Source organism: Echeneis naucrates, chromosome 7, assembly GCF_900963305.1.
Source record: "Echeneis naucrates chromosome 7, fEcheNa1.1, whole genome shotgun sequence".
In the NCBI taxonomy this organism is placed as follows: domain Eukaryota; kingdom Metazoa; phylum Chordata; class Actinopteri; order Carangiformes; family Echeneidae; genus Echeneis; species Echeneis naucrates.
Window position 1 is genome coordinate 23,041,283 of NC_042517.1, and position 27,915 is coordinate 23,069,197.

The 27,915-nt window shown below is 41.4% G+C and overlaps 3 protein-coding genes across 9 annotated transcripts; 1 reads left to right on the forward strand and 2 right to left on the reverse strand.

Moving 5' to 3' along the window:
- Positions 1 to 938: 938 nt before the first annotated feature.
- Positions 939 to 7,942, forward strand: pcmtd2b (protein-L-isoaspartate (D-aspartate) O-methyltransferase domain containing 2b). 2 transcript variants are annotated; one of them, XM_029505959.1, is made up of 7 exons: positions 939 to 1,060; positions 2,712 to 2,872; positions 3,034 to 3,184; positions 3,783 to 3,885; positions 3,968 to 4,139; positions 6,069 to 6,192; positions 6,302 to 7,942. In XM_029505959.1, exons 2-7 carry the CDS (start codon positions 2,717 to 2,719, stop codon positions 6,850 to 6,852), a joined length of 1,257 nt encoding a protein of 418 aa, XP_029361819.1. In that variant the 5' UTR covers positions 939 to 1,060; positions 2,712 to 2,716; the 3' UTR covers positions 6,853 to 7,942. The 2 variants fall into 2 exon arrangements, with proteins under 2 accessions (XP_029361819.1, XP_029361820.1); XM_029505960.1 differs by having other exon boundaries at positions 964 to 1,175.
- A 2,482-nt stretch (positions 7,943 to 10,424) lies between these two features.
- Positions 10,425 to 22,365, reverse strand: kif3b (kinesin family member 3B). Of its 6 annotated transcripts, none has more exons than XM_029505956.1 (9): positions 22,255 to 22,365; positions 20,093 to 21,603; positions 19,738 to 19,839; positions 17,444 to 17,566; positions 16,345 to 16,463; positions 14,850 to 14,966; positions 13,303 to 13,408; positions 12,772 to 12,974; positions 10,425 to 12,581 (listed from the first exon to the last, which is right to left on the reverse strand). In XM_029505956.1, the coding sequence occupies exons 2-9, from the start codon at positions 21,497 to 21,499 to the stop codon at positions 12,476 to 12,478; spliced, it is 2,283 nt and encodes a 760-aa protein (XP_029361816.1). In that variant the 5' UTR covers positions 21,500 to 21,603; positions 22,255 to 22,365; the 3' UTR covers positions 10,425 to 12,475. The 6 variants fall into 6 exon arrangements, with proteins under 6 accessions (XP_029361816.1, XP_029361814.1, XP_029361812.1 ...); XM_029505954.1 differs by having other exon boundaries at positions 22,146 to 22,347; XM_029505952.1 differs by having other exon boundaries at positions 20,093 to 21,606; positions 22,146 to 22,347.
- Positions 22,366 to 22,686: 321 nt separating this feature from the next.
- pofut1 (protein O-fucosyltransferase 1) lies at positions 22,687 to 26,866 on the reverse strand. The gene is made up of 7 exons (XM_029506677.1): positions 26,725 to 26,866; positions 25,946 to 26,067; positions 25,219 to 25,401; positions 24,852 to 24,964; positions 24,501 to 24,693; positions 23,939 to 24,181; positions 22,687 to 23,764 (listed from the first exon to the last, which is right to left on the reverse strand). The coding sequence occupies exons 1-7, from the start codon at positions 26,855 to 26,857 to the stop codon at positions 23,570 to 23,572; spliced, it is 1,182 nt and encodes a 393-aa protein (XP_029362537.1). The 5' UTR covers positions 26,858 to 26,866; the 3' UTR covers positions 22,687 to 23,569.
- Positions 26,867 to 27,915: the final 1,049 nt, after the last annotated feature.

Sequence of the window (27,915 nt, forward strand, 5' to 3'; positions counted from 1 at the left end):
GTGTGGAGTTTGCATGTTATCCTCATGCTTGCGTGGGTTTCCTCCGACTGTCCAAAGACATACATGTTTAGGTTAACTGGTGGCTCTAAATTGCCCGCAGGTCTGAGTGTGAGTGGTTGATTGTCTGTCTGTTGGCTAGAGTTGGTCAGTTCCTCAATCACCTGGGTTAATGATTGGAATCCTCGTACTGAATCACGAATCATGAGTCCGAGGTCTTTATTCGTCCGGATGCTATGAGTCCTCTGGTCGGCTGCTGCTAAGCCCACAGGGCAAGTCATCAGACTCACCAGAAACAGTTCTGAATCAGATGCAACGGTTCACTGACTGGAGTCGGCGGACTCACCAGAAACAGAAACAGAAACTGACTCAGATGATTCGGTTCACTTATTTAACTCCATCAGTATCTCTAAGTAATAAGCATTGGATAAACAAGCGGTTAAGCACACTGGTGTTCGCTATATGGCTGATATGTTTTGTGCACATGATGATGACAGAGGAGGACGATTAGTATCATTATAATTAGAATTATCATTCTAAATTGGGGGCTACAACACTGACTCAAGTGAAACAGATCACTTTAGTGAGTGACTCAGATTAAGTCCATAAAATGAATCGAGTTTACCATTACTAATGTTGGCCCTCACACAATGTGAGCTGGGATTGGCTCCAGCACCCGGAAACGGATAACCGGTCGAAGATAAATGAATGAATTTGTTTTTGCTGCAGCTTCGGTTTGTTTTGTCTTACATTAAACTCAGAGTGCGTTCAGAGTTGAACTGTGAGCACTGATAAAAGTGTGATGGACTTTAGCAGTAAACACGTGTATTCTTAGATTTCTTTGGAGCAACAGGCGGACCGTTCCAACTCCGCAGCGGCACTGCCGAATGTAGGCCACCGTCCTCCTGACGTTGATTTACGTGCGTGACGTCTGACGTCAACGCGTCAGCTGGCTGAATGTTTACATCGACCAGTGTTGTCTCTAGCCGGAGCTCCTGACAACAAAAAGCTGAACCGCAGCAAACCCACAGAGAGGGAGACCACCAGTCGGCGTTTCATCCAGGTACAGCTGTCGCTCCCACCGGGCTCCGCTCACAGCAGCTGTTGTCCTCCACCGAAGACAACTAGTGTGATTTCAGCGCGTGCTGACCTTGCTGCCGCATGACAACGTGTCGCAGGTGTGATATTTAGTGTACCACGTTTGTAACGAGCGTCGGTACAATCGCGGGACGTTGCGGGGTTTTTTTTTTTTGTTTGTTTGTTTTTTTTGGTTATGGATCACCTGCTTGGCAGAAACAGCGACGGGTGCAGCCCGCAGGCTGCGGTGATCTGAGCCCAGCTGGAGTCAGAGCTGGACCCCGGAGACACGGAAAGGATAGCGCAGACGTGGCAGTTTATTCAAAGAATCAGAAGGCGATTTTGAAAAGCTCAGGTAGTGTTTGCAGGAAGTGTGTACTCCACCAGCCTACTAAACCACTTAGTGTGTTGCTGAGAGCGCCACAGTGCCCTCATCTGGTCATCCCATCAATTACAGAAGTAGGATTTGATCTTATTCTCAACTCAACTCTCCTTTTAACTCCTCTGAAAATTCTTGCCAGTGTCTGGCAATATTTCCTCAACCCGTCCAGGCGCCTTAAGAGGCAGGAGGTCCGGATATATTTAAAAGTGCACAGCTCTTTGTTCTTTTACAGTCTAATGACTGCAGCATTTGGCAGCCAGCCCTCTGTGTGATCTCTGTCTTCTGGTATTGCATCCCCTGGTGTTGTTTTCAGCACTGTCCTGGTGCAAAACCAAAGCACTTTACACCTACACTCTGCTGCCAAAAGCTCCAGTCAGGCCTCTAAGGTTGGTGGTTTCAGGTTTTATATGTGCTGTTTGTGTATCAGTGACCACTTTTCAACGCATTAAATGGTTGTGTCGGTCTAAATTAATCCAAAGTGTGCCCATTTGAAGATGCCACAAAAAGACGAAAACCAGTTGTTCTCTATTAACCTCACTGTTGAAGGACTTGTGTGCCAAAGATTGTTTTCGATATTGTCTGCTTACTTAACTTTTACAATTAACTGATTCAGTAAATGCAACATCAGATAAGCCTTGGTTATCTCTTGCCTCAGTACTGCAACACTCTGCTCTGTTTTCTGAGCAGTGAAACCCTTGCAGATGATGGCTCAGAATGGAGCTACCTGTTTGGTCTTTAATCAGACAAAAAATGCACACAAGTGACTTTTGCATCTGTAACACAACTAACACAACACCTCTATGATGGACTTTCATATATGATCTCCTTATTTAATAGACATAGAACTTACAAAGACATTTTGGTTAAACCTACAAATCTGCTATCTACCAATCTACCTTTGGATAAATATTCTAATACACTATATACTAATCTGCTAATCTACTCACATATGAGCTATCTATTCATCATATATTTATTATTTATCACATAACAGAATTATTTGACTTTACTGTGCAACAATCAACTGTTAAAAATCTACTAGGAAGAATGTTGAAGCATTCAAGTCAATTCATTTGAACTGAAAAACAAACATTTAAGGATAAACAGAAGAAGCTGCTGTATCCTTGGTGCTTCTCTGCGCTTGTACCCCCTCAGTCTAAATAGCAGTGGAAGATAACTGATGTGATGATGAAGTTGCATGTACTTGCCACATTGTCACCTGGGAGAGTAAACTATCTTTTTCTCTGTGTTGTAGTCAGGATGGGTGGAGCTGTGAGTGCTGGTGAGGACAATGATGACTTGATTGACAACCTAAAGGAAGCTTACTACATCCGCTCTGACCTGGTGGAGCGAGCTTTTCGAGCCATCGATCGGGCTGATTATTACCTGGATGAATACCGGGATAACGCCTACAAGGTGAGCAGAATAAATCTGTGGAATCAATTGAGACTGTCCAGACTGGGCTAATATGTCGGTTCTGTGAACAGTCACTGGTCATGTATCGGCATGGGTCTAAAGACTTTAATACACTGAAAGATTTTGGATGTGAAAGGAAGTCAAGCTATGATTCCTGTTAGGATTTGGCGTGGCGCCATGGAAACATCCACCTGTCGGCCCCGTGCATCTATTCTGAAGTGATGGAGGCTCTGGATCTCCACCCTGGTCTCTCCTTCCTCAACCTTGGCAGTGGGACTGGTTACCTCAGCACCATGGTCGGCCTCATTCTAGGTATGTGGCATATGTAGCAGCTCAACATGTGACTGATGATTGACATTATTTGAATTTAATTACAGGTATTTCAAATTTGGATAGTGTATATGTTCGGTTTTTGGGGATGTACACAGGAGGTAAAATGCTGACATGCAATGACTTTGTTGATGTTGGCTACGATTTCAGGAAGGCTAGTTGAGGTAAATCAAAAATCATTTCATCATCCCTCCCTCCTTACTTCCGGTTATGCTGAGCTGGATGTTATACTGCTGGGACTGAAAGGGCACAACTTGGAAATTAATCAACATATGAACATAATCTGTTCCACATGATTGGTCTGGGTGAGCTGTGATTGATGACCATTCTTCATGCATCAGGTGCTTCCATAGTTTTGCACTTACATGATACATTATAAGTCAGGCTCCGTGGACGTGCTACATACTACACTGGAGTAATCTGCTGGTTGTGCTCTGTGTTTGCAAAAGATCAGACCAGTCAGTATAGAAATATATTCTGCATTTTTGACTGCACAATCAGAGTTAACAGACTGTGGGTTTGGTGTTGGCCTGGCATGATCGTGGCGTTACAAACCATGTATTCTTGATCGTATTAACAGGACCATTTGGGGTGAATCATGGCATAGAGCTGCACGCAGATGTGATCGAGTATGCCTACCAAAAGCTCAACTCCTTCATCAAAACCAGTGACAGCTTTGACAAGTAGGTCTCAAGATGTATCAGTGAGATGTTGTTGCATTTACCTGTGTGTGTAGTGTTTTCCATTGCCTGTGTCTTTCCTCAGGTTTGAATTCTGTGAGCCCTCCTTCGTTGTGGGCAACTGCCTGGAGATTCCTCCAGAAAGCCGTCAGTATGACAGGGTGTACTGTGGGGCCGGGGTGCAGAAGGAGCATGAGGACTACATGAAAAACCTGCTCAAGGTCGGGGGAATCCTGGTGATGCCTCTTGAGGAAAAGGTTGGTTAAGATATATTTATGTTATATATTGAAGTGTTACATTAAAACAATTTAAATCCATGCATTTAGGGCGGTTAGCAAGGTCGCCTTACAGAAACCCCATTATGGGTTTACGCCACGTAATCCAGATTCCTCTTGCAATCTAAATATGTGTAGATTAATTGGCGTCTCTACGTCAGACCTTTGCCCAAATTCCGCTGGGATTCACTCCAGCCTCCCCATTACCCTGTAAGGACAGTGTAGTTATAATCAAATCTAGATGTTTTGTGAAGGTCCCATATTGTATAAATGTTGTGATTAGAAATCAGGTCGAGGTTCTATAATAATGATGTGATGGGTCCACAGAGAAATGCTCAGAGCCTGTATTCAGAAACTAACCCTCAAAAGATTTTCCACTGCTAGATGTCTGAAAATAATTTTCGTTGGATTGATCATTAACATGTTAATGCTTTTGCCCCCTCCTCACTGCTACTGTTGAATTTAGAATTTTTGAATTGGAAATCTTAAATTTCAAACAAGCATGAAACAAAACCAAACAAAATATCTATGATTAGAGAGAAAAAATAAAATGAGTATATAAAAACAAAACATAAAGACAATAAACAAACAAAATAACAACATGTTTGAAAAAGAGTAGGAAGAAATAAAAAAAAAACTTATAAAATTATTTTAAATCACAAGTGTGCCTCAAAATTGTATTTGTGAGGCAGAGAGCGTGCATTTCTGTATTTACACACGCTTTAGTTCACAAACATGATTTGTATGCAAACTTGTAATTTAAATTCACGGAGCATACCAATTGCTGAATGTGCAACTACGTAATCTGTACGTTGAATTTCGAGACCAATCTGACATCGCAGGTCAACCAACATCACCATTTGCTGAAAAAGGTGTCAATCAAATGTATGTTTCTGGTTGGCGGATTCATCAGCGAATCAATCATATGGCCAATCATATGGCTTCTTACATTTCTCCACACTTAAACCGTTGGCGACCGTCGTCGTTATGGAAACAATAAGCAACACGTTTTGCAAATGCGGCATGCAACATATGGTCACGTAGTTTATGTTTATTCAAACATTTAACTTTGCTAAGCAGGACGCTTCAACTAATTCAATGGCATTGCATGATTTACAACGAGGGGATAGTCAGATAAATGTTACTGACAGGTTGAGGTTGATTAAGTCTCTCCATGCGATGAAGAGTCAAAGTCAGTGGCAAGCTCTTGATTGTTTTCCCCTCCTGTGTGGGCGGGGCTTAAGTTCGCTCTGTCTCTATGGCATGACATGACGACGACGACGACGAAAGCGATGATAAAGATAAATGTTAATTGTCTAAAAATGAAACCAATTGTTCATTATTAAGTGAAATGTCTTATTTTATTCATGTATATTTATAATTACGCTTTAACGAAACAAAAATATGTTTAACCAATCACTCGATTAATGGATGGAATTTTCAGTAGAATACTCGATTACTAAAATATTTGGTAGCAGCAGCCCTAGTGACTATCCATCTTCTATCGCTTTTCCGTTTCCGGGTCGCGGGGGTTGTGGAGCCAATCCCAGCCAATGTTACGGGCGAGGGCAGGGTATACCCTGGAGAGGTCACCAGTCCATCACAGGGCCAACACACAAAAACAAATAACCACTCAGACAATTTAGAGTCACCAATAAACCCAAACATGATGCCTTTGGAAGGTGGGAGGAAACCCACACAGGCACGGGGAGAAAATTCGAACTCGCGACCTTCTTATTGTGGGGCCACAGCACTAACCACTACGTCGCCGTGCTGCCTGCCGTAGTGACTGGTATCTGAGAAAAGCTCTGTATAGTAACCCTTTTCTTGCTTGGTTGCTAAATGCAGTTTCTCCATTAACTAAGAAACTACTGCAGAGACAGAAGATTTCATCCTGCTGTCTTTCTGTAGTTGACCAAAATCACCCGCACAGGGATGAACAGCTGGGAGACCAAGAAAATCATCTCTGTGTCCTTTGCTCCACTGGTGCTTCCTAAACACAGCACAAACCGCAAACCCAAGACTTTCCCACTACGTGAGTGCCATTTCAAAGTGTATTCTTTAAATTCCAAACTGATGATAAATTACACACATTTGTGTGTGTAATTTAACAATAACACTGCTTGGGGTTTTCAATTTTACAGCCAAGTATGAAGTGCGGACATTGCAGGAGTTGTCTCGTATCTGCATCCGCCATACTCTTAGAGTGACCACAGACAGAAGAGACAGCCAATCGCGTGGCAGAGGCTCTTCCTTCAGTGTGGGTAGAGGTCTGGCCGTGGCTGGGCTCCACAAGTACGGGCCTCGCTTCAAACGCCGTCGCATCCACCGCCGCCACTGCAATGCTCTTGTCCTGGCCACCCATCAGGCCAGCGGTGGCATCAGCTCCGCCTCTCTGGACAGCAACAACAACCAAGGAGGGAGGGCTGTGGACGAAGAGGAGAGGGCGGGAGAGCGGGATGCAAGGCAGCAAATGAGAGGGAGCAGAAGAGCGGTCCGTGGAGGAGGAGGGGTGATGGAAGAGGAGGAGACGGTAGAGGAGGAGGATGAAGAAGATGAGCAGGAGGAGGAAGAGAAGGAGACCGGGGAGCTGCTCCAACCTCAGCCGGCCGTGAACATCCTGAGAGAAAGGATACTGGGCCTGCCGCTGCCAGAGCCTCTGAAGATGTATTTGCTGTTCTACAGGGAGAAATGAGCTGGAGCTGGAGGCAGACCGCCAGGGGCTAAAGTCTCTGCTACAACCCCACCATCGCCTGTGCGAGGCAGGTAAACATGCCCCAAACTCTAGCTCCACCAAGGGCCACTTGCTCTCCCTCATCTGTCCTGATCCTCTTCATTGACCACCCTCTTTCCTAGTCTTGTTTCTGCTCTGCCTCCTGTTATTTTTACTTGATTTGTTTCCTGACACTGTGAAGAGTCAGTCCAGTTGGTGTTGTGGAGGCAGGAGGGGAAGTGACACTTCTCTGGGATCAGAAACATTCAATGCCAACCAAACAGCCACTGATGTGAATACACTCAAACAGGTTTTGAATTAGCTTGGCAGCTCTGTGTAATTAATTTACTAATCATTTACTAAGCATTTGCCTAAAACAGCTGAATGGCCCGCAGAGTAGCACGACTGAGCTGTCATTTACCACAGCAGTGAAATTTCAGTGAGTTCAGGCCCTCTAGCCACAAAATGAGAGCTCAGCTCATCCAGTGACCAGTTATGGGGTACAGCTCTGCTCTGTCCCAATCCCTGTGGGGTCCTAGGTCAGAGAGCATGTTTTGATTGTACAAGTCATGTGGAACCTTGTGTGTCCACATGAGATGGTGCTTATAATATCAGCCTATGAAGAGAAGTGCAAGATGTTATGTCATCTCAGAAGATGTGCATTCCAAGATTTGGTGACGCAAAAAAGATATTTTCTCTTTTACTATATGAAATTTAAAGATATTGTAGCTGCAGCGAGTGAAGAAATTGATGTGGGAGTAGTATCCAAACACAAAGGGGGAATGCTGCTTCAAGACTTTGGCTCGTTTCATTTAAAAGAGCTAATTTTTCTAAGGCAGAATGCCACTCATCAGTTCAAGCATTTTGGAAGTTGTGTTGATTGAACAGAAATGTATAGTTGTCCCCTTTTCTATGTATATGTTTTAATCTGAGTTGACATCTTTGTTGTATTGAGGGGCACCTGATTCACTTTTCCCCTCCAGATCCTAGTCTATTCTCTGAGTCACCAGAGAACAAAACAAAAAAAAAAAAAAAAAAGAAGCAACTGATCTTAAAATTACTAATATTCCAAGTTACATCAATAAACCAGCATGATTAAACAGTTTATGATGGTTGACAGTGTGGAGATTTTTTCCTGTAATATCTTGATTTTTTTTTTTTTTCTTGGATTTTCAGAAACTTGAAGTTGTGTGTACATATGAAGGTGTGTTGTTCTGTGTATCCTAAAAAATTTGATACTTTGATTAGTAGTAGAAGTATCTTTAAATACATTCTTCTCTTGTAAGTTGCAGTTTGGTGGGGCATTATTTTCTATTATTCTTTCATATTATTTCGCTTTTGAACCAAACTCTGCTCTTTTCTGTGCCAAACTTACAATGCATGGGCTACATCCATGAGGAAGCAGCGGGTGAATGAGAATTTGTTATTTCTAAAATGGCTCCAACACAATTAAGTGTGGTTGTTGATGTATTGGTGTTAGTCCCAGAGAGTCTTAGTTTTCTACCAATTGAAAGTTTGTATCTGATGGAAGATTTGCTACACAAGGCAATGGACAAGCAGCCTGTATGAGTTAATATAGCTTATTACATGAATCATGAACGTACTAAAAACTACAACATAATGGTTATATGCCCAACACTGAATGGGAGGAGTGATCATACTGAAAATCCCGCTTCACTTTGCTGTTATACCATTTCCACTGCTGCTGGAGTCCTGTGTATAGACCATTTCCTCTTTTAGCATGAGTACCATTCATGTTTGGTTGTCATGCAATAGTGATTATTTGTTGTAAATGACCATGCAATTTTTTTATTTTATTTTTTTGCATTTAACATTGAATTTTGGTGAGAATGAGTTGTTTTTGAAGTTGAGTTGTATTATTTATGCTGTTAATAAAGTCCATTATATCCAAGGAAATTCAGTTGGACATTAAATTTCATTAGCTTGTTTGAAGAGTTTCAAGAGCACATCATAGCACAGAAACAGCCCTGGTAAAAATTACCAACGACATTCTAATGGCTTCAGACAACGGATTGGCCTCCATGCTTGTCCTGTCAGACCTTAGTGCTGCTTTTGAGACCGTTGACCATGATATTCTATTACAAATGCGGAGACATGCAATTGGGATCAAATCAGCCGCACTAAGCTGGTTCAAATCATAGTAATCAGATATTGTTCATGTTAACAATGGCTCTTTTATATGCTTCCTTTTTGCAATATTATCCAGAAGCACAGCATCAGTTTTCACTGTTATGCAGATGATGCTCAGTTATGCTCGTCAATGAAGCCAACATTCTGTCTGAACAGGGATGCAGAAAAACTAGTCCATGCATTTGTTACTTCCAGACTGGACTATTGTAACTCATTACTACCAGATGCCCAAACAAATCTCTGAAAATCCTTCAGTTGATTCAGAATGCTGCTGCATGAATATTAACAGGAACTAGGAAAAGAGACCACATCTCTCCTGTGTTAGCTGCCGGTAAAATAGAGTAGAATTTAAAATCCTTCTGTTAAAATATAAAGCTCTTAATGGCCAAGCTCCATCATATCTCAGAGAGCTCATACTTCCTTACTGTCCTAGAAGGCCACTCCGCTCTCTAGATGGAGGTTTACATGTGGTTCCTCAGGTCTCCAAGAGTAAATCTGGAGGCAGATCTTTCAGTTATCAGGCTCCTCTTCTATGGAACCAACTTCCAGGATCAGTCCTGGTGGCGGACTGTCATAGTTTTCAAGATCAGGCTTAACCTTCCTTTGACAGGACAGAGCCTACAGTTAAAAATGTGAGGTTCATTTATTTATTTACACTTTTGTGCAGGTATAGGCTTATACTGCTGGGGGTTGCACTGAGCACCGCTCCCTCTTTTCCTCTGTTGCTACATTAACATTACATGTGTTTTGTATATATCCCTAAAAGCACACACACACACACACACATATACATGTGTGTGTACATTACTTGTTCAGTGAAGTGCATTCTGAAAAGTCCTTAATACAAAGACACCTTTCCACCTTATTATCAACGATTTGTCTTTAATAGTCAAAAGAAACTTAAGTGAAAGATTCAGCCAGCAACAGACAGAAGTGCACCAGCATCATTGTCATTTGGCTATAAAAGTCTCAGATAAGTTTGGATCCAGTGATGAAGCTGTGGGATGCAGATGCAAAGCTATTCATTTAAATTATGACATTCACATTTTGGTTAACAAAGTCACATGACTGCTGAATACACGCAAATACTTGAGCATTCTTAGATCATGCACCAGGTTTACAGCATATTAATGTACAATACAACAATCAGGCCTTAATCTAAAGATTCATGTTTATGTCTGATGCTAAAAGAACAATAAATGTGTAAAATGCTCAACAGTGACATTAACTCATAGCTGATTCATTGCAGTAAAGAAGAAGCCTGTACCTTGCTGAATACAAAGACACAAAGCACATGAATGACGCAAAAAGTGAAATTTCAATGTTAAATTACAAAGCTCAAAAAAATAAAACAACAATCTATCTTAAAGAAAAACAGAATAAAAAATTATATCTACATCTGGATATAAAAATGAAAGATTATAAGTTAGACTTTTTTCAATGTGGAAATTCATGTTTGTATTTTTTTTTTTTTTTTTCCCATATGCGAAAGTGACTGAGGATTGCCTATAAGTCTTTAAGTCTATATTCTCTGCTACACATCTAACTACATCATATTAACAGGCCTGGGCCAAACAGCTAGACGGTGCCTTTGGGTTTAGGATGGCCTTGATGATGATGATGATGCCTGTTAATCAATCAGCTGCTTATATACCTGAGGATTTCATTCGGCATTTGACCCAGGCCTGTGGATCAAATCACAGTGGGCTGTAAAACCCTACACAGTAGCAGCGAGCAGACAGCACTTCCCCGCACAGTTGAGAGTGTGGGGAACAGAGAGCAGCACAAAGGTCAGCTGAACCATGGAGGTTAAAAACTGCATATTATTCCAACTGTAGGGATTCACATGGAATGGTTTGTGTGTTGAGAGCCATTCATGTCCACAGTGTATCGACAGCACTCTGAGGAGCTCAAGCCTCCCTGTTAAATGTTCTGTTAAACCAATCAGTTGTTTTCCACTCAGACCAAGTAGATGAGGTAAAAAAAAAAAGCAATAGATGGGAGATCAAATATAAAATGGCAGTCACCTCACCCTTCATCTGCCTTTCCTCTTTCTGTAGCCCTTAAGGCAGAGACTTGGGGGGGTGGTTATACACTGAGTGCACCCCATTTTGATGGGAATGACCCGGACCAAGCAATAGGTAATTCCCTGATGCGGAGGTGGCCTGATGACATGTGTACACTTAACTTATGATGAAAGAGCAGAGATTAAGGGCACAGGTTAAGGCACCTTGGAATCCTGATGAATCTGAGGCACAGAATCAGAGGACATTAAGTTTGAAGTGGCCCAGGGTGCATTCAGCAATGACCTACTGCCAGGACATCTGGTGGCCAACTGCAGTGAAATTCAGCCAATAGTGTTTCCATCATGAGTGTTTGTATGAATGTGTTCAGCTATCTTCAATCATTCCCCACCTCAGTCCCACGTGCCCCAGGAAGAACAGCATCTACTGATTACAGCAATGTGGAGGCAAGTCTGTCGTGCGATTTGCCATCTGACAATTACATTTACAATCATGCACAGTTAAAGAACCAGGTCCACATTTTATGAAACTCATTTGTTTCCATACTGTGGCAGTTTGTGATTGGCTTATCTTGTTTTATGGGTTTACTGTATGCTTTTGGGCACCAGGAAACTTGAAGACTGCCAAGACAAGCTGATTATTACCTGGAGCTTCATGGTTAGTCTGACACAAGAGTGGTACTGACCTTTTAAGCCTAAATAAGCATTATTTCCCAAAATGTTCCTTTAAGATACTAAATGACATGCACTGGGAGTTTAAACCGCCACCCTATGTTCTCAAAATTACCATACAGAAAGACAATGTAGTGTGACATAAACCAAATGTACTCACACATATACATCCAAGCATACACTAACTGAAACACACAATCTGTGAACGACAAAAGCAGCAAAGCTTCTTGGTCTATCCAACCACACCCCCCCACAACATCCACAGCTTCAGTAAGAGGAAGGACTACAACAGCCAACAGACAACACACATTTGGGAGGTTATGAAGAAGTGCATTAAAGATACTGCAATCCACCAAAATTGGGCTCTATGCCCACCTTCATTTTTTTCCTGTACATTAAGAACATTGTGACGTGTATATAAGACATTTGTGGCATTCTACTAAATGCCAGGTAACAGCAGAGCAGAGTGATGTGAGGCTCCAAGTGTGGCTGCTATCCTAATGTTGGACTGACTCAAACTCAGGATAAGCGGGCTTCAAATCTCAAAATGAAAAGCTCATGACAAGACTTAATAGTGGTCTAATTAGAGTTAAAACAGGGAAAGCAGCATAAGTGTTTTAAAGTGTTTATCTATTGTTAAGATAATCCAGAATTCCGTAGTAACAGAGCACAAAAACAAAACAATTCTCTTGAAGTTGGGCTCCAAACTGGAAAAGGTGCACAAAAAGGTTGGTAGTGGGGAGAGTAGTGGCAGGAGCTTCACTTTGGCACCAAGCCGCGAGTTTGTGGATAAAGAGGAGGTCCTGGACTGGAGGGGCTGAAAGGAGAGGTCGGGGTGCCCGACTTTTTGCCAGTTCTTGGACGACTGAGTTACAGAAAGACATGGCAGAGTATTAAACAGAGCCTACACATTCTGTCGTAATAATATTTTCCGTGGTTTCTTTTTTCCAGAACAAATGCAAATAATATGAACTCCAGGTTAAGTACTCTATACACCACTGTATAAGTTTGATCTTGACAGTTAAGGGAGAGCAACAGGTCCCAGCATTTCTTACCCAGACTTTGGTTTCTTGAGGCTGCCGCTGGCGCTAGTTGGAGCGAAGCTACTGTGAAAGCGTGAGGCATCTACCTGGATTTCATCCTCATCCCGAAGAGCGTCCTCCAGAGCTGCTGCCACCTTTGGGGCAATAACAGGCTCCTGATACTCTTTGGTGGTCTGTGCTGGCATGTCCATGTCCAGTATCAGGATGTTTTCAGCCTAGGAGAAGACATCAATCCAAGTTCATCTTTGTGTTAGTATTGAAGGTTGGCAGATATTTATTATAAAAAGGCTGAGGGGGAACAAATACAAATCTATTCATTACATATGAATACTTTTAGATAATCCTGCACAGGATTATGACATTGTCTCATACTAAATTGATGTATATCTACAATGTTAAAATTTAAGTGTCAATTATTTTGAGATCAAACCTTTGTGGTGTAATCAAAGAAACAGGACGAAGGTGAGTAGGTAGAACTGCCGGTGACATTTATGTGTGAATACAAGAAACAACACAAAAAGGTGATGAGAAAGTAGAGCTCACTTTGTATCTAATATCAGGCTTCATTATCAAGGCCACACGGGCATGTTGACACAGAGGCCTCCTGTAGCCCACTGCAGACAAAGGCCTGGTCATCATCTGATGTTCACTGAAGCACACGCACACACAAGCAAACAGTGAGACAGTGGATACAGCGTCAGAGGGAAATCTGCCTTTCATCATTTTCCTAATGCGTCATACAATAAAGTAATGGATGATTCTGCCATCACAGACAGACACTCTAAAAATTACTGTAAAAAAACTGAAGCTCAAGTCAGCCAGTGTAAACATGACAGTTGGTCCAGTCGAACAAACCCACAAAGACTACAAAAAGAGCAAAATTGACAAAGCTATACAGATTGCTGGTGGGTTTGCTGTAGGTCTTCAGGTGAATGTTAGGTCCCTTAAAGTTAACTTGTGAAGTTGGCAAACTCGCACAGAGCCATGGATGTTAACATGGGTTAATTGTGTTCCAGCATATTAGATTCAAATATTTAACAAATCCCAAAAATAGAAAAGCCTTCCACCTAGTTTCATCAACAACAGGGTTTTTTTAGGCCATGGACAAGAAGGGAAATAACCAGACTAGAGTGTCATGAGTCTTTATATAGACCAACAAGCACTCCATACATATCTTTGGAGTTGGTCCATGTCATCATCATTATCATCAAAAACAATAAAAATTAAAAATTTACAAAGGATATTAAAACAAAGAAAGGAGGGGTACGCCAATTTACACATATAGTAAAACATCTATTTCTTCATTAAGACCAGGATCAAGCATCAGCATCAAGCTTTGAAAATATAACAGGTCTCTATAAATTCAAATGACCCTCTTCTCTGACAGACTGTTACACAAATTATTTTTTTTCTCCTTTTCACAGCATGAAGCATGAAGAAAGTCTGAGCTGTGTGAATGCCAGATTTTATTTAAAATATACTTGTAGTATATTTACAGCCCACAAACAAAGCAGCATAGATCAAATTGTTTTCATTGTGGTAATAATTTTTTCACACAGATTACTGATCTGACCAGTGCATTCACATTTCAAATTAAAACTGTAGCTGGAGATGTTCATAAACCAACTTTAAAAATTTACATTTTTAAGGTTGATAAGCTATGCAGTCAGCAAATGTAACTTATTTTCTGTGTGCAGACTTCTTTCATGGGAACCAAAGGAGACAGTAAAACTGATGGCAAATACATGTATAAGCATTTTTAACTGCTGACACATGTTCTAGAATCACCACAGCAGAGGAATGTGGTATGTAAAGGGTTAATCCACGAGTAGGTGTGCATTAGATGGTTTTAACACACACCTGCTGACCAATCAGAAAAGAGTATTCACAGTAGCCATGGTATAATTGTATTTGAATACTATATTTATACAGACTAGATTCTTCTGGCCAGTAGCTGATAGCTGGGAATCCAAAACAATGTGGATTGTTCCATATTTACATGAACATTGTGATGAAAAACAGTGAACACTCAATTTAAAACATGTTCTTTATTTTACAGGCTGCTCTTTTAGTAATATTTAATTACTTACTCCTCTATGCGTGTGATGGGCTTCATTTTCCAGTGTTCATCTTCATCATCCATGTAAGCTCTGTTAACTATTTTGTTCTTCTCCTCTAAAGGAATGAAGTTTTCAATGATCAGATGCCTGAAAGACAAAGAAGTGAGCCATTAAATGGATGGAAACTGGCTGTTACACCTTATATGTGGCTGAATTAAAAAAAGAAAAATACCTGATCACTCTTGCTATTGCAATATTATAAGAATGCCTATTTTGTATTGCTTAACAATACACCTGCATGTAAAATATATACAGATAGAGATTTAGGACTGAAGAACATAAAATTATGTGGTGTTTGGGGACATATAAATCCAAATCAAATCAGATTTAGTTGTATAGCACCAAATCATAACAAAGTTACATCAAGGCACTTTCCATATAGAGCAGGTCTAGACCAAACTCTTTATAAAATTATTTAAAGAGACCCAAAGATCCCCTGATGAGCAAGCACTTGGCGACAGCGGCAAAGAAAAACTTCCTTTAAGAGGCAGACAGAAACCTCGAGCAGAACCAGGCTTGAAGGGGGGGGGGGGGGGGGGGGGGGGGGGTTAGGGTTAGGGGCAGCCATCTGCCTCAACCAGTTGGGTTGAGAGTGGGGAAGGGGGAGAGAGAGAGAGAGAGAGCAAGCGAGCGAGAGAAATAGAAAGACACACACACACACACACACACACACACACACACACACAGAGAGGAGCGTTATAGTGTCTATATCCTCCTCAACTAGAATAAGTTTTCATAGATGCAATATTCTTAAGTTTTTTATTTTTATTATTTATACACAAACTGGTTTTGTGATTATTAGATGTATACAGAGGAGCTTGAGAATAAAACCGTGTTTGGGCCAATATTTGATAGTATTAAAGATCACAACGTTTGCGACCATGTTATTTTTTAAAATCCTGAGTGCCACTTACTTTTAAGTCCTTTGTCTGTTGATGGACATTTTCCCCTGGCTTCACAAAAACTCTGAACCAAGAAATCTATATTTCCAAATTGAAAATTTCCGACTTCTAATATAGCGTTGGCGCTACAGGTTAACTTGGGGGATAAAAATTATTTTTGCATATTGTCACCGTTTGCTGAATGCTAAAATATGTGCAGCAGCCATTTATTTTTATTTTGGAAGCAGTAATTTCCAAGTTTGACAACTCAGAGCTCATTTTTTCCTAAGTTGTTTAAAATGCAGCATCACCTGCTGCTGGATCTCAACCAAGTTTTCCGAGTCACCCCCACCTTACTTCTGATTGGCTAGTGATGTTTATTTGGTTGAGAGGGAAAGCTGCATCCCTCTCATTCCACTGCTCGAACCTGACAATATCCCGCATAAATGTTTTCATCAACCATTTTTTTTTTTTGTATGTTGATGTTTGTTTTGTTTTTTTTGCAGTCCAACAACACTTGCCAGAGATCCGGCATGGTGCCGGAATACTTTAAGCCCTGTGTATACAAAAAAATGTCATCATACTTAAGTTTGAGGTCCCTGGTGAGCTCGTTCTGGGTCTGTTCCAGCTCCTGACGATGGTTGATGTGCACCTCCTGGAGGTCTTGGATTTCTGCCTTCACTGCCTGCAGCTTGGCAAACAGCTAAAGGACAGAGAAGGAGGGATGAGATAAGGGTATCTGTGATGAAAATTACCTTAAGATAATTCAGCCTTAGTGTTTGGCTGAAACATCTGACTGCCATGAGGAATAATGGAATATTCACACCCACCAACAAAGCTTGAGATATGCTCTTACCTGAGTTTAAAATAGTGCCTGGCCTGCTTACTTGCAAGGTCTTTTATTACCACACATATAATACCTCACACATGCAACTTTCAAAATGAGTTATGCTGACCTAGATAATTATACTAACAGACTGTTTCTGAGAATACAGTATTTTTCGCAATATAAGGCACACTTAAAATCCTTACATTTTCTCAAACGGCAGTGCACCGTATGTATAGATTCTTGTTGTGCGTACTGAAATCGAAACTATTTTATGTGGTACACTACACTCAAAAATCTGTCAAAATGTTTTAGTGCGACTTTGGTAAGCGACAAAGCCACTGCGCTTGATGGATTGTCGGAGCTTTCCCAGCTGACACAGGGACGTTGTATTAACGTTGGTCCTTGGTTGGATATGTGTTGCAACGTCAGACAACGTTAGATAACTAATTATGTAGTCCTGGCAACCAACCATCATCCAACAATTAGTCAGTTACCTTACAATAATTAGATGTCAAGCCAACGGTAGGTTTTTAACGTAAACCCAATTTTCAAATGCATATCATAATCCAATTGTAATCAAATGTCGGGATACAACGTTGTTCCAACGTCACACTAACTTCAGGTGTTTGCTATCACTGGCAACGATAAACCAATCAGAGAACAGTACGCAGTAAACTTACCTCCGCCACTTTTTGTAATACCGGTATGTGCTGTGCTTCGCTTTATATGTTTTATCATGCACCTTATAACCCGGTGTGCCTTATATGTAAAAATAGACCCATTCATTGATATTGCGCCTTATGGTCCACAAAATACGGTATATTAATTGATAAGGTTAGTTTTGGTGCCACTACCTTTTTCAGCTTCTTAGTTTTGATGTCGACCTCCTGCTGCAGGGAGCTATAAGTCTCCTTCAACTCCAGAGTCTCCTCATCTCGACTCTCCATCTGCTGTTGCATTTCTCGCTCTCGACGTTTCTGGGAAACAAACATACATATAAAATTTTAAAGCACAGCATGTGAGATCGGGCTGCACAAAAGTCACTTTTGGAAAGGAAGATCATATGTCACAGTGAATCATATCTTAATGCCATAGAAGGAGATAACAAAGACCAGTGTGTCAGAAATGCAAGGTTATGGCTGGAGATTAATACAATGGAACAGTATACAAATTGCTTCCGACAAATAGAAAAATGCTTAGATAGTTGTAGGGGAATCTATTCAATGGACCCACATGAGTATTTCAAGCCTGGCTGTCCTGAGGGGAGGTAATTGTGAAAGTGAATGCTTAAGAAGTCAGTCATGGCTTGCCTTGCCTTGTTGGTGCACAAACCACACAACAGATTTCAAGATTATTCCAAAACTAATACTTTGGAGCTGACACATCACAAGACTGATTTAAGATGATGGCGCAACAAAGACGCAGCCGTGCTGAGTATCAGTTTAAGAATGTGTCGAAAACATGGACTTATTTATATATACTGTTTAAAATGTGTTTATAGGCCAAGTGAAACCTGACTTAACATACAAAGTTTTATGCCATGCATTTTCCTGAATATTATTGCCACATTGTGATGCTCACAATCAGAAAGACACGACACTCCTTTTTCTATTTCTAAAAATTAAATGGCAACACGCAGTATTTGGTTGCTGCAGCAGATGGAAACATTTTGTGTGTGGCAAAAGAGTGACAGCAATATCAATAACGAGTTTTGAGATGATAAAAATAATTTGTGAAGCATCTTAGTGGAAAACTGTTTTATTTTATTTATATGCTGGAGGCCAGAGGATTAGGATATTTTTAGAAACAATCACAAAAAACAAAACATAGGTCAGTGTGGATCAGACTGCAGCAGGACCAGGTGTAGCCCTGATGTTCTGTTCTCAACACAGAGAGTATTATTTTTGAATTAGTGGAGCCACGGTCATCTCTGCAGCATAGTGGTTTGCACTGTTGCTTCACAACAAGAAGGTTCCCAGTTTCCGGGCCTGGGACTGGGCCTTTTTGGAGTTTGCATGTTCTACTGGTGCCTGTGTGGGTGTCCTCCCGCCATCCAAAGACATGCATGTTTAGCTTTTTTGGTGACTCTAAATTGTCCCTATGTCTGAGTGTCAGTGGTCGTTTGTCTCTGTCTGTCCTGCGATTGATTAGTGACCTGTTCAGGCTGTACCCCACCCTCCCCACGTGTGAGCTGAGATTGGCTCCAGTAGCACCCGCAACCCGGAAACGGAAAAGTGGCAGAAGATGAATGAATGAATGAATATCATATGTGATATTTCTAATAAAATACATTTTTTAAATCTTTTTCAAAAAGCCTTTATATTTTACTATGATTTTGAAAAAAACAACAGCCCTGATAATGTATCTGTGAAAGCAAATTTTACAATGTCTTCCTTTGCCCACATCCTTCACCAAAAGAACAGAATACAAAAGCAGACAGGGCACCAACAATTAAATCCTTAACAAAATATATTTTACCTAGGGTCAGGTGTACCTAACTATAAAGGTCCAGGTTCAGGGTAAAACCAAACTTCTCAATGGTCTCCTTGAAAAAATTTGAGAATAATGGAAATCGAAGATCTTGGAAAATGTGGCCATGGTAATGTTTTTCTAGAGTTAATCTTTCCAATGCTAATTCCTGAAATTTGATCCAAAGACAACTAAAAAGTTGTTGGGAAATAATCTTTCTTCAATAAAAGTATACATTTCTTGCCAAATTATATGATAATATTTGGCAATAAACACAAACTTGATCTTAATTCAAAATATTTCTAAGGCAGATTGAGTGAAGAAATGAGGCGTAATACAACCTGTGTCAAAGCGCTGTCATGTCATGCTTGGCTTGTTTTTTTTTTATTTAGATTTTATTTATGCAGTCAAAACTTGTCGCAAACTATTTTACTGTTTGAATGTGATGAAATGCTAATACAGGCACAAGCAGATTCACTGACACCTTGAGGTTTATGTCTTAGATATAAGATGTGTAATCCATACCAAAAACCAGCAACATTTTAATAATTTTGTGTCTTCTCACCATCTCATTGTCACTAGAATTCCTACAACTTAAATGTCACCTTTGATCCAATTCTATGGACCAGTTGTATTATTAGGTATTAGGTAAACTGATTATATTAAATTATCAGTTTACCTGTTCTGCAATTTCCTGTCTCCTCTGTTCCAGCATCCTCTGTTGCTCATTGGTGTGATCCACAATGTTCTTTCCCCCGACAAGAAGCTTACTCTCCATAGCCTTGAAGAAAAAGAAAAAAAACAATAACAAAAAACAAACATCACAAGGACTGAAATCACATAGAACAAAGAAGCATGTGCACCTTACTGCAGACTATTTTACTTCCAGAACGTGTTGGATTAACTTTTGAAGAGAGCCACTGGCTTGTATAGACATTTTAAGGAACACAAGTCATTTAGCTGAATGTAAATCAAACTGGCTCAACAGTTTGAAACAACAGATATTTTGGCTATAAAGAATGAAGTCGGCCTACCTTGACTTTGGCTGCTAGCATCTCTCCAGCTTCCCTCTCCCTTTTCAAGTCCTCCATTTTCTTTTCCTTCTCCTTCAGCAACAGAACTTTCTCTTCCGCTACTAGACTGTGATCGTCCATGATGGCCTTCCTCTCTCTTTCCAGCTTCTCCTGCTGTTCTCGCCAATAATCTCCTTTGTCATCTCCATCTTCATCATCATCATCCTCCGTCTCCCCTTCTTCCAGCTCCTCATCATCATGCCCCTCAACGGCCCTCCTCCTCTGTCTCCTCTTTTTTTTTTTCCCCAAACGCTTTTGCAGCTGTGCCTTAAGCCTTGCAATTTCCTCCTGAAACTCCCTCAGTAGAGCGTCCTTGGGGTCCTCATTGATACGTGGTTTATTCTTGATGTTCTTTGCTCTGTTAGAGTAGCGCAGTGTTGTCAAGGTCTCCTCCACATTGTAGGATGCTGGGCCAATGTTGGCAACCATGACAGTGCGCGCGTTTCCCCCCAGAGAGTCCTGTAGCAGACGGGTGAGTTTTGAATCTCTGTAGGGAATGTGGCTGCTCCGACCATCCACCAGAGCTGATATGACGTTTCCCAGAGCAGAAAGAGAAAGATTGATCTTTGTGGCTTCTTTTAGCCTCTCCCCATGAGCACCAGTCTTTGTTTGCCTTTCACTGCCTGCTAAATCCACAAGGTTTAGTTTGCCAACTCTGATATGGTTCTCCCCATCCACACTCAATTCACTGCACTCAACGGTGATAACAAATATGGCATGAGAGCGGGAGCTGTGTTCATTCATGTTAGTGGCACCCACTGAACGATTCTGGTTACCCACATTCATGACATGCTCGATCTCCCACACACTCTTGGTGACAAATGACAAAAGGTCTTTAACATACACACCGGTGTCAGGCCTTTCCCTGAGTTCCAGACGACGTGACTGGTCCTTGGACAATAAGTCTTTGATCTCCTCTTGGTAAATTTCAAGATATGATGCTCTCACCAGGTACTGCTGATTCTGAGACCGTGAAATATGTGTGAAGATATGTTCAAAGGAGTTGGGGATTACCCCTCTCCTTTCTGGATCATTTCTCACCCCTTCCATAGTGTATGTCTTCCCCGTACCTGTTTGCCCATAGGCAAAGATGGTTCCATTGAAACCAAGAAGAACAGAATCAACTAAGGGCCTGAAAGTTTCATCATACAGATCTATTTGTTTTGAGTTCCAATCGTAGACTGAATCAAAAGTGAATACTTTGGGAAGTTCGCTGGCTGAAGCTTCCCTGGGGTTCCTGACAATAATTTGTCCCAGTTTGACGTCAACAGAAACCACCCTTTCAAACTTGGCTGCCCTTTCTTTATCATTCATGGGGCGACAACGAACTACCACCTTGACTGACTCAGAACTCTTGTTCTTGGACATGGTGAGAAGCAGCTGCCAGCCCTCAGAGCTCAGCACTTCTTATCCTCCGCCTTCCAAGTGCAGAGTCAGGAAGAGACCACCGGTAGATATACCCACACAAGAACCTGCTGGAGAAGACACATCTTTTCAAAAAAATGCATTCCACATTCAAGTCAAAGCAAGCAGGTACAGTTAGGTAATGACACATTTATGCTGATGCTGTCTGCGTTTCCTGTTGTACGTGGATTAAAAAAAAAAAAAAGTCTTGTCCTGTTACACACCGCAACATGCAATAGAGCTGATGGTGTAAGTTTGGCCAGTTAAAATAAATCACCTCCACATACTTGTCAGCGTTGAGCAGCAGCACTTGTTAGGTGCCAATTCCCTGATTTTGCTAACTAAATGTAGCCGGTTATAAAACAGCTGGGTTAACTAGTCAACACTCCAGAATTGCCGATTATGCGGTGACAACCGATTGGAGCACTGTACCAACCAGAGCGTATTGATATCAGCCGGTATGTTACCGAAGCAGCATGTCATGGGATGATTCGTCAAACTAGCGGATCAGCTAGCCAACGTTAGCTAAAACAAAACGCAGCCCGCAACAGAATGTGAGACTGGCCTAGCAACGGCAAACACCTAAACTGCAAGTCTGGGGTAGCATTACCTGGCTGACGCTAGCAGCGAGGGCATCGATGAACTACTCAAATCGCAGCGGAGGGACGAAAAGCTCATTTAACTCGTAAAACCAAGACAGTGCAAACACAGCTACCCACCATACACACAATTATCCTTTAACATTTAGAAGTGGCCAACGTTAGCTAATCCATAACTCCCAGTCAACCATTAGCCGTTGCTCATCCCCTCAACGATCCGGGGAGAGGTTGCCAGACTTACGTACTACATCCCCCCACAAGAGCAAAGTGTCGAGGCATATTGACTCGTAGCAGCATTGGGCTTTTCGCAAAATCTGTCAAACCAACTAAGTTTCGGCAAAATACGGAATATATTTGACTGTGAACACCGAGAATGTATAACAATGGTGACGAACACATATCCCAGTATTCTGACATATCTGGCAACTAAGTCTTCACCAGCTTTTCCATCATAGCTTAGTCTATCAGCTGATTCAACTGTACTAACGGCGAAGCTTCCAGGGAGGGGCGGAAACAGACTGACGCTTCTGTTTTTTTATTAGAGTTCTTTTCTTTATTGGTGAAAAACTGTAGAAAACATTTTTACTTAAACTTCACTGCATTCAGTTAACACACAATTACTTTCCAGTACATTCCCTTCACATTTAATAAATTCAACCTGTGCAAAATAACTCTAAAGCATTTGTTCAAATTCACAGAATAACACTGTTGATGCAGCATTCAGAGGTTCCACACGTTCCATCGGCTTTGGTCCTGGTAAACTGAGAGGTGGGAACACACTTCCCCTGTCTCCCTCCCTATAATTTAGTATGTAGAAGAGGATCAGTTTCTGTGCTCTCCTTGGAATGACGGGCAGAGCGCAAATAAAAATATGGACTGCAAGGAGATGGATGGGAAGGTGATTGAGAAAGAACAGAGGAAGAAGGCTAAAGAGAAGGGAGAGGATGACTGCTGACTCTGCAATCAGGCTTTCCAGGGTTCAGTGAGGTCATTAGAGGTCCTGCTAACATGTTGAGATTGCAAAACATGATTGCAGAAGAAGAATACAGCTATAGCTAAAGGAAATGTTGAGGAAACTGTGTTAACCAAATAGAGAAGAATACCGGCTTCATTACAGTGAACAGCAGGTAAAGCCAAAGATTGAGAGGGAATATTAAAGTTTTGAATTTTAAAGCAGAGAACAGACTAAAATGTAGTGTTCCTTGGCAGCAGCAGCACTTCATTACTTTTGACAAACATTTATTAAAAATGTGCCACACCCGGCTCTATACACCTTCCCTAAAATTTATCTATGCCTTAATTACGCATCTTGCTTCAGTCATTAATAACATTGTGGAAAAATATAAATACATTCTGCTTTCCTCATGCACTCTTGCCTCTTCAAGGCAGTTATCCAGCATTTGTGTCCATAAGGTGACCACATGACACTTTGCACTCAAAGTTCTTCTTTCTGATTTAACTTCCCAGGATTGTCCATGCCAAAGAAAGAGGATGGGAGGCCACGCACGTCCCGTTCCCTCTTTACAAAGGCAGAAAAGGAGGAAACACAGTTGCCGATGAAGTGGTCAGCCTGGCCTAAAATGTATAAGTCCAACTGGGCCGAATCTGGCTGGAGACTCACCACTTTTACCTGTATAGGCCACAATGAAATATGCAAATTAACAACCATGTGGGGAAAATACAATTAAGCAAGTAAGAGTATTTCTCAGTTCTCAAGTATGCTTAAGATGGTGTAAAAAGTGAAAGAAACAATCTAATTGAAAACTGGATGTACTTATGACATTCAGTGGCTTGACACACCCACCTTGCCCTTGAAGAGCTTTTCAATATCCCTGCTGTAGGTTTCTGAGTCTGTGGCAATGTAGACAGAACGGGCAGAAGTCTTCTTCACCCACAGCTTGACAGCCCTGCGAATCTCCGCCAGGTCAGGAAGGCACATGGTCATGGTGAGAGGTAGGGCTGTCTGGCGGTTGTAGCCAACACACTGAGGAGAGGCCATGAAGTGAGGCCCCGTGTCACCACTCTTTAGCATTTTGCAAGCATTTTGCTGTAGGAGCGGATGAAGAGAAATTATGTAAATGGGACTAATTGCGGATGGGCTTGAGAACCAACCTAAAACTGCTCTGCTCTGAATCTGTTATTTGTGGTCAACAAATCAAATTCAGAGTCTAAAAATAACAATGAATGTTTAAGAATGAAATATTGTGTCTATATCCAGAGCCCGATATTCCTCTCGGACATTGTGCTCCATTGTTGTCTAAAAACTTACCAACACATGAGTGAGTCACATTACCTGATGTAAGTAGGTGTGTGAGTAAATGAAAAAAGACTAAAACCTGATGTCATACATCATCAGTTCATCTTACCCAGTCGATGCCAATCCTCAAGTGAATGCCAACATATGGTCTGTTCAGTAATGTGGCAATGTGCTCTTCTCCCTCCTTCATCATGTTGTCAGACCACACTACATATCGCTGCAGGCCCACATGCTCTTCTATCACTGGGAACTGGGCAGGAGCCCCAGGCAGTGCCAGGACTGGATGCTCAGAGGGAGGGAACCTAGAAGAGAATCCATCTTTTCACAACTTCAACCTGTCTTTGACATCAATTATTAAAGGAAAAGGTCAGCCACAATGCTTACAGCTTACACCATTCCTTATAAGTTATGTTTCATATCAGGTGTTTCATCCCTGTGTTCTGCTCAAATATGTACTCACTTTTTCATCCATTGAGGTTGGTGGTAGGCGCTAAAGGAAATACCACCAAACAAGACAGACTTGTCAAATTCCACCCCAACATATTCCCAGAATGGACCGAACGGGTTCCCATCCTAAAAATGAATCAGACCCATCTTTCCGTGTCAGAGCAGCAAAATGGGAACACTGGCTTCATTATTATGAGGTCCATAGCTTGTGGTCTGCCGGCCACCAGAGGCAAACATTTCATGCCCATTTGATTGGCTCTGATTCTCTGCTTCTTTACATACCATTAAAAGTCTTTCAGGGGACAGAAATTTGCGGTCTGGAACCAACATTGTGAGAGTGACTCTCAACAACTATATAATTGGTTGAGCTGGACTCTCACCTTCATAGGGCATGATTTCTTGTCTGCACTCCGCTGTGCAGCCATCTCAAAGCAGTAGGCTTTCCTCTGACCTGGGGGCCAGTGCTTGGGAGCCAGCTTCTCTACAAAGTCCTCTAAACTGACCACACGGTGGTAGGTAGACAAGGCCTCTAACTGGAAGAATTCCTTGTATGGAACATGGATCTGGATGAAAAAGAATGAGATAAAATAAGCCAATGTCCAAATCAAGGTCAAAACTACAAGTTATTTTTTATTGCCAATAGATCTTGTCTAAACACATATCCAAAAATGTGTTGGTCTATCTCCTGAATATTTAAGGACTTTAGGCTTTTAGCCCAAGCAGTTGGAAACTGTCAAATGTTGACAAAACACCAGTTAAGTGGAATTGTGTGCATAATGGAGGGGCCTGATGCATGTGTAAAGGTGTGTTCAATGTGTTTTGGACACCAGTAGAGTTCTATGGTACAAAGGCTTGCTTACAGAGACACTTGTGAGAAGGATTCATGCATTGTCAGATTTGGTCTTCTTATGGGATTCATTAACAAACACACTTAATATCTACAGATTTATGAATGAATAAGAACACAAAAATGTTTCTAAGTTTAAGCACACAACCTCTAAAGTCCTGTGACTGTCACTGATTCATTCTGACAAATGTATCCACATTATGACTAATCACATTTGTATGGCGGTGGTTCATCATTATTCAAAACAAAACTGTACTTACATTGGTGTAAGGGGGAGTGTGGTGGCGGTACACTATCCAGGGAGGGACTGCCAGGGTCCGGTTCAACATCTTTGCAAAGGCCAGAGATCCCAGGAAGTGGTCAGCCTGGTTCCCGAAGCGACCTGAACAGTAGTGTGGGTCACTTTCATTAAACGTTCTCATGTTCATCTATTTACACTCCTTGACAATTTCTAAACCCGAGGGACTGACGGGAAATGTAGGTGACAGCGGAATACCATTTGCCGCATTTATTGGGTTATTTGCTCTCGCAGTGTAATAGTTGTGGGAGTTTTTTTAATTATATATATATATATATATACACACATTTTTTTTTATTACTTTTTTAGGTTTGGATTTGAGCTTTGAGCTCATGTAAGCGACTAAAAAGCTTCTGCTGCGTTTCTGGTTGAACCTTTATTCACTTAAAGGCTGTTGAGATGAAAGTTGTCTCTTGTAAAGGTAATCGGTTAATATTGATCCCTTTCTGGGATTATAATGTCACTAAATTTATTGTCAACTTTGGCCTTGCTAACTTAGTCAGTAGCGCATGAGACTCTTAATCTCAGCGTCGTGTCTTCGAAATCGAGCCACAAAGCGCCACAACCCAGCGGTATGCCTGTGCCGGTCCCAAGCACAGATAAATGGGGAGGTTTGGGTCAGGAAGGGCACCCGGCGTAAAATTGTAGCCAATCGACTCATGCAAGTCACAGATACGACTGACATGCTGAAGAAGACATGTAGCTAAACATCTGTGCATTTAACACTTATTAGTTTATTACCCATGCACGGACAGTACAAGACGTAGCCATTCTCATCCCACTGCAGCTCTTCGGCAAAGGTATTCTGCAGCAGAAGTGCTGAAATCAAGCATGATATTGTGAGAACGCGAGCTACTTGTTTTTCAACCGCCATTGTGCTCTATTTCACATCCCAGCATGCACCGGCGTGTTGTCGTCACGCGTCTTCTTCTTTAGATGAAATGTAGCGCACACTCGAGTCTTCGTCTACCTACCGGACCGGAGGTGTTTTATATATAAAACGTAGTGAGTGAAGACATTAATATGAATATAAAAACACATATCGTATAATGTCTTCACTCACAACAAAAAGCCATGACGAAACATAAATTTCGTTGTACGTGTATAACAGTAATAAAGCTTATTCTATATAATATAAAGTAATACAAATTTTCGAATCGAAGCAAACCTCCACTTTCTTGTAATTCCTAAACGCTTATAAACACAAGCGCTAGATGATTGGTACTTTGACACGTGCAATGTAAATAAGTTCTCTGTACCAGAAACTCAAATTCATCTACAAAGCACTCGACTAGTGCTGCACTAATCAGTCAATCAGAGACATTGAAGATTAAAAGGCCGGCCCCATGGTTTAGGTCCTGACAAAATAATACACAAAGGAATTAAACTGTAATTATTCTACAATTTAAGGTATGTTACCGCCCCTGGCCTTGTTGTTTTTGGTGTGCCTGCTGTCACCTGTGTTTCAAAGCAGGCAAATATGATGTGTTGTCCCTGGCTCGATCTGTAGCTCCTCCTTTATGCCGTTCCCTGGAGGCCAATTGGAGCAGCAATTCTTCCCACCACACCAATTTGTGTGTAACAGCCAAGCCGAAAGAGTTTAAATGCTGTGCCAGCCCTTCAGTTGCTGGCAGACATCTTGGACACCACTTGATTGCTGTTAGAGCTTGTGTTGGTCAGACTTAGTTTGTGTGTGTGACCTTAGGTCTTAGTCTTTTGTGTGTGTCCCAGATGTCCCAGATTCCCAGATTTATTCTGTATCAGCTCACACTAGGTTTATGGGGTGTTGATCACTTTGTATTTCTGTTTTGTAGCCACAGCAAAGTATTTTGCAAGGATTTTATTTGTGAAAAGCTTAGTTTGTTGTGGACAATCATGTGAATTACTAAAGTAAGGAAGCTAGTCTTATTGTCTTGATCTTTTTGCTATATT